A 6891-nucleotide genomic window follows, 5' to 3' on the forward strand; every position below is an offset into this window, starting at 1 on the left:
GCACCCCCCTGCCCGAGCCCCCCTGCCCCACGGCACCCCCCCGCCCGAGCCCCCCTGCCCCACGGCACAGCTCCCTTGCCCCCGCGGCACCCCGCCCGCCCGAGCCCCCCTGCCCCACGGCACCCCCCGCCCGAGCCCCCCGCCTCACGGCACCTGCCCCACGGCACCCCCCCGCCCGAGCCCCCCTGCCCCACGGCACCCCCCCGCACAGCCCCACAGCACAGCCCCCCTGCACCCCCCCGCCCGAGCCCCCCTGCCCCACGGCACCCCCCGCCCGAGCCCCCCTGCCCCACGGCACCCCTGCACCCCCCCGCCCGAGCCCCCCTGCCCCACGGCACAGCTCCCTTGCCCCCGCGGCACCCCGCCCGCCCGAGCCCCCCGCCTCACGGCACCTGCCCCGCCCGAGCCCCCCTACCCCACGGCACCCCCCCTGCACCCCCCGCCCGAGCCCCCCTGCCCCACGGCACCCCCCGCCCGAGCCCCCCCGCCCCACGGCACCCCCCGCCCGAGCCCCCCCGCCCCACGGCACCCCTGCACCCCCCCGCCCGAGCCCCCCTGCCCCACGGCACAGCTCCCTTGCCCCCGCGGCACCCCGCCCGCCCGAGCCCCCCTACCCCACGGCACCTGCCCCCCTGCCCCACAGCACCTGCCCCACGGCACCCCCCCGCACAGCCCCACAGCACAGCCCCCCTGCCCCACGGCACCCCCCCGCCCGAGCCCCCCTGCCCCACGGCACAGCCCCCCTGCACCTGCCCCTTGGCGCCCCCCTGCCCCGGTACCTGCTCCCGAGGGTCCTGCTTCCATCCCATCCACGCGGGCACGGCTCCGAGCTGGGCGGACGGGGGGGGGGGCGAGCGCGGCTCCCTCCGCCTCCCGCTGCTGCTGCGGCCGCCGCAGCCCCTGGGCAGCCTCCTGCTCCTCCCCGCCTGGGCCCCAGTGCGCAGGCGCGACCGACCGGCCAACCAGCGCCGGCGCGAGCGACTCGGCCCGGCCCCAGCGCCCACAAAGGCGGCGGAGCGGGGGCAGCGCCCCCTAGCGGGGCGGGGCGGGGCGGCAGCTCCCTGCGGGCCCACAGCGCGTCCGCACAGCGCCGCCATCTTGGATCCACAGCGAGGCTGGGCGGGTTCCCTCGCCGCTGCTCTAGGAGTGTCCTGTCTGTGCGGGGGGGGCTGGGGAGGGAGCGCCGGGTGTGCAAAGGGGGGAGTAGGGGAGGGTGTGCAAAGGGGGGAATAGGGGAGGAAGTGCTAGGTGTGCAAAGGGGGGAATAGGGGAGGGAGCGCCAGGTGTGCAATGGGAGGGCGTGTCAGGTGTGCAATGGTGGCTGGGGAGGGAGTGCCGGGTGTGCAATGGGAGGGAGTGCCGGGTGTGCAATGGCGGCTGGGGAGGGAGTGCCAGGTGTGCAGTGGGGGGCTAGGGGAGGGAGCACCAGGTGTGCAATGGGAGGGCGTGCCAGGTGTGCAATGGCAGCTGGGGAGGGAGTGCCGGGTGTGCAATGGCGGCTGGGGAGGGAGTGCCGGGTGTGCAGTGGGGGGCTAGGGGAGGGAGCACCGGGTGTGCAATGGCAGCTGGGGAGGGAGTGCCAGGTGTGCAATGGGAGGGCGTGTCAGGTGTGCAATGGCAGCTGGGGAGGGAGTGCCAGGTGTGCAGTGGGGGGCTAGGGGAGGGAGCGCCAGGTGTGCAATGGGAGGGCGTGTCAGGTGTGCAATGGCAGCTGGGGAGGGAGTGCCAGGTGTGCAGGGCTGACATAGTGCCAACTCCACTCATGCAATTTACACACAGACCGGCAGTCAAGAATATATCCAATGCCACAACAGGAATGAAGCTGAACTATTCCTTTGAAGTATAAAAATGCCTTTTTCCAAATTGAATCTGACAATTAAAATTTGGCCCATAACTTATATTTGGGTAAAAAAAAGTTCTTAAAAACCCGAAGATCAATAGAGATGTTTCTACAATTCTGTTTTAATGCCAGTAAAATAGTTGTTTGAAATAAATAAGCATTCTCCTGCAGTGTCACAAACCTTAGCATGGCTGCACGGTGAGGATGAAATTGACTTCATGATCCAAGCAGAGAGGAAAGCAGAAAGTTAAACAAAGAGCATAAACCCTGACAAGGAAATGGGGCTTCTAAAATCCTTCCACATTTAATAATCTAGTGGGGTTAGTAATTTGAGCACTGATCCTCATGTACGTGCTGAACTTAGATACTCCCATGCAGAACTTAAGCGTGTCTATGTGTTTGCAGGATCAGAGCCATAGCTAAAGAAATTTTACAATATAAGATTTTTAAGTTATCAGTATCCGTTTAACACTCCGCTATTGCCAAATACAAATTCCACATACACCAATTGCCATTTAGCTTGAGAGGGAGGAAGAGAAACAGCCCGAAAGGTCACCTCTCCTCCTTCCCCACCGTGTCCCTGCAAGTCCTGCCTATCTGAAAACCGGCACTTTCGGAGTCTCCAAGCAGCACCGGCGAGGCTTCATCACACTCTAGTGATCGTCTTTGCTCTAGCGGGAAGGCCAGACAGAATGTAACACAGAATCAAAAATGGAACGAAGGTAGATGCAGTACAGGGAAATTCTGAATCTAGGAGGATGTGGAAGAACTTTACAATAACTTTGGGTAATATATTGCCCAAGATGGCACAAGGGGTTGTACTAAACAGGATGTCTGGTAAGCACTTTCCTTGGTCTCACTCTACCTTTCGTTAAAGCATCATCAGATAAAAAGGAAATGCTTTAATAACTAAGATGTCCTTCAGGGCTGTCGGCTGAGCAGGGCTCGAGCAGTTTGGGGTTCCTAGCAGGTTCGTGGCGAGACACATTTGGCAGGGTATTTTTTGGAGTCATTTTTCTCTGGTAGGCTAATGAGAGAACAGTAGGGGACAATTTTATTTAATAGCAACTTTTATTGTTTTAAGTTTGCTCCTTTGTGAACCTTGTTGGCAAATGGGAATGATAGGTTGGTTGGTTTGACATCAGGGGCGTTCGTTAGTGCTGTGTTAGAAGCACCCCCTTGTGGTTATGTGTAATGTGTAAGGATCGCTACGAAGCCATGGAAGGGAAATGGGATCTGAGAATGTAGGGGTCAGTGAAAGTGTTCAGTTTACCTGCACAGTAGAGCTCCCACCTTTACCCTGTTCCTAGAGCTCAGGGCATAACCTTCTGCTGGTTTGTAGGGTCTTTTACTAGTGAAAGAGCCTTACACATATATCCTTAACCTCAAATAAATTTGTTAGTCTCTAAGGTGCCACAAGTACTCCTTTTCTTTTTATCCTTAACCTCTGTTAACAATCACTAAAACAGAATGCACACACTAAGCATACAATGCTCACCACTCCCAGTAAGGCAGACAAACTTTTCCTGGTGGCCAGTTAGGATCAGGTCATCCAGGGACTCCAGCTTCTGCACGATATAGTTGGCAGGGTGTTGAGATCTGGCAGCTCTGATCTTGGGCTGTGTCCTGGAGTGGGTTCCAATTAACTTCCTTTTGGACCCATTTATATAGTGAAACATGAGTTCTGCTTAGCTATACTTTAACCAATTATTTAACTAAAATATTATAAAGTAATTCTTTGACCAATCCTAACATATTGCAAAACAATTCTTTACCCACTCATACCCCACCACCTTAGTTAATTTAAATCTTGCAAAATTAGTTATGCAGACAGAAACCAAAGAACCAGACAGAAACCATACAGGTAAACAATAGAGAAGTACGGACCTTAAAGGCCAGAAGCTGGGAATGGGCAACAGGGAATGGCTCACTTGATGATCACCTGTTCTGTTCATTCCCTCTGGGGCAACTGGCACTGGTTGTTGTCGGAAGACAGGATACTCGGCTAATGGACCTTTGGTCTGACCCAGTATGGCCGTTCTTATGTAAGAAAAAACTATAAAGAAGTAGAGATTTCACAACCACAACTGTTGATAAGTGATTCCTTGCCAGACAGAAAGCTGTCAAACAAAGTTTTCTTTAAACATCTTTAGATCTGTTATCTGGTGGTGGTGGTGGGTACTATTGGAATAAGAGTGCCTTCTTTATAGCGTGCTATTTCATTGTTTGAATGTAGTTTAGATGGAATGTGAGGATGTGACTTTCCGCTTCTTGGCTCCTGCTGTCCTAATGTGGCTGCAGAAGAAGCCTCAGACCTTACATTCACCATCAGCATAGCAGGAGTTTACAACAGTAACTCCTGATAGCATTGCTGGGAGCTACCCATATCCACGGAAGAAGGTCACGGTGCCCTTGGATTTCTGAGGCAGACCTGGATGCTGAATGCTCCTTGGCCCCTGGAGGTTGAATGTGGCAGAGAGCAAACTGAAGCCTGAAGCATTTAGTTGTTCGATAACAGCCATGTCTAAATGATCTGCCTTGGGGGTCAGGTGCATTTTTCACTTGCCTCACGTGCAGGCATTTCCTGCTCTCTCGGGTGGTATTAGCAAGTGCACATAGAGCAGTTATTTATAAACTCTGGGCCAGGTCCATCCCTGCTGTCATTATTGACTTAGTCACTCTGAGGGGAGTGTGACCCTCTGGGTTGATGTTGGTGACACTGATTTTTCTTTTCTTTTTTGGAACTAGTTGTTTTCCCCATTGTCCTGCTGCAAGGGCTTGTAGAGGGCAGAAATAATGAGCAACACTTTGACTACAAAGTGTGAACTTTACAAAATCATCTCACAAGGATGATCTGTGTGAACACTTCAGGAACGGCTCCCTTTCACTAGAAGACAGCCTACATTTTCGAGCCCTCATCTTGCAATCTGATGCATACAGCTAGACCATCATGCCTATCCCCTCAATACCAGAGGATCAGATTGGCTGACCAGGGCCTTAACATTATTACTGGAAACAGAACCTTTATATTGCTGTAGTCAATGCATAGTGGCATCAGCCAGATCAGGGCCTGTTGTGCTAGACTCCTCTCTGGAAGCATGACAGATTAACCCAGGTGTGACTAAAAAAGTAACCGTCACATCCCAGTTTTCGTTCACAGTCAGTTCTCAGATGATCATTTTAATGAGCAGAAGCTAACTGAATAGAAAATGCCATTGCAAATCTGGTGAGTTAGAGCTAGGGACTGGGCAGCAGGACTCCTGGGTTCGATTCTTAGCTCAACTACTGACTTTGAAATACACCTTTGTGCCTCCGTTTCACCCCCTGGAATCTACACCCGAATACTTTGCTACAAGCATTACCAGGGCAGAGAATGGTGAGGTTTAATTACTTGTAAAGCATGCTGAGATCCCCAAATGGGAGAGGCAAATTCTTATCGTCAGTGAGGCACAAACTTCAGTAACTCACGTAGTTCTGAAACAGAACATCTTATTCTCATGGAGTTAGGTCAGTTCAGCAGCATTGGTGTCTTGCTTAGCATTAGTATTTTTTAAATAACGACCAAACAAAAAGTCTGCCTGACATTTCTGAGGACACGCACACAAAAACACCAGTGTCTTCAAGCAGGGGGTTAACAATGACCACAGAATTCAAATGACCCACTTCCATTTATGCTTCAAACTTGAAAGCCCAGGGCTCCTCATAGAGCAAAGGAGATTGACTGTGGCATCATTCTAACCCCATTTATTGTTGACATTCCCACAAGAGGCTGTACCAGAAGCTTTGGCAACATATTTAATTGAACCACACATTGTACATGCTAATCAATGTAAATTACACTATTATGGGGATGCTATTTGGTAATATAAACAGTGCTATGTGTATCAGACACGTGACCCACTCTGCTAAATCCTAGAACTGGTGTTCAATCCCCCTGCAGGAGAGGATTCTAGAGTTGGCAGATCCACTTTTCCTGACCTGCACAATTAGCTCCTTGTTGAGCAGCAGCACCTCCTAGACTAGTTATTCAGACCCCACCAACACAGCAGTGGAGGAGCTGTAGTTTAAATAAGACTAGGATACCAGCGATGATGAGGGTTAATACTGACCAACTCAAGTCATTTTTGTTTGGCTGTTGCAATACCAATAGTGGGTCAAAAAAAGAAAAGGAGGACTTGTGGCACCTTAGAGACTAACCAATTTATTTGAGCATCCAATGAAGTGAGCTACAGCTCACGAAAGCTCATGCTCAAATAAATTGGTTAGTCTCTAAGGTGCCACAAGTCCTCCTTTTCTTTTTTCGAATACAGACTAACACGGCTGTTACTCTGAAACCTGGAAATAGTGGGTCAAACGTTCAGCTGATGTTTCATTCATTTTGGGTTGTCCACAAAGTAGTGTAAATCTGGGGCACGAGCACTAGTGTTAAGTGGTAAAACAGAAGGGCAAGAAACAATGGAAATAGGCATCGCCCCCAGGAATGGATAAATCTGAAAGGATTTAATCATCCCCAGCAAGCAGACTTAAAATGGACGTTCCTCTGAAGGATAATTGTGCCAGACAGAGCTGCCTTAGCCGACGGCAGCAGTGACACCAGCATCATTGGCAGGAAGGTTTCAGTTGACTAGACATGGTGTTAAGTCAGGTTTGTGTCACAAGTTCTCAGGTACCCTTTCTGCTTCCTATGTCAGTCATACCCAAGCAGATACAGTGAACACAAAGGGGCCTGCTAGAATTCTCTGCACATTTGCGATGCTTGCATCTCACAAACCTGGTGCTGCTCATATGACAAGAGCTGGGCTGGGCTGTAAATTCTAACTTCAAGATGGACCAAAAATCCATTGTGGAACAGAGCCAGCAACAGGGTCATAGGCCCAGAACCTCAAAGATAATTAGATGCCAAAAACACAGGGAGTTCAGTACCTAAATACCTTTGAAGATCAAGGCGTGAGCTTCCTTGGATGCACTGTTTACTCTCACTGCATTTCCAGACATTACAACGACCAGTTTCGTAACATGATGATACTTAGGCTGTAGTGTAGCCATAGCTT

The 6891-nt window shown here is 51.7% G+C and overlaps 1 protein-coding gene across 1 annotated transcript in view; it reads right to left on the bottom strand.

The window, feature by feature from the left end:
• The window catches only part of LOC311510151 (protein argonaute-1), a 47196-nt gene extending 46275 nt beyond the window's left edge, over positions 1–921 (bottom strand). Inside the window, exon 1 of the mRNA XM_084609606.1 lies at positions 780–921. Within this exon, the coding sequence (XP_084465732.1) occupies positions 780–804 (25 nt within the window). The 5' untranslated portion in view covers positions 805–921. The remainder of the gene's footprint in view (positions 1–779) is intronic.
• Positions 922–6891: the final 5970 nt, after the last annotated feature.

This window comes from Lepidochelys olivacea (genome assembly GCF_965140295.1).
Source record: "Lepidochelys olivacea isolate rLepOli2 genome assembly, chromosome: 19".
Lineage (NCBI taxonomy): Eukaryota > Metazoa > Chordata > Testudines > Cheloniidae > Lepidochelys > Lepidochelys olivacea.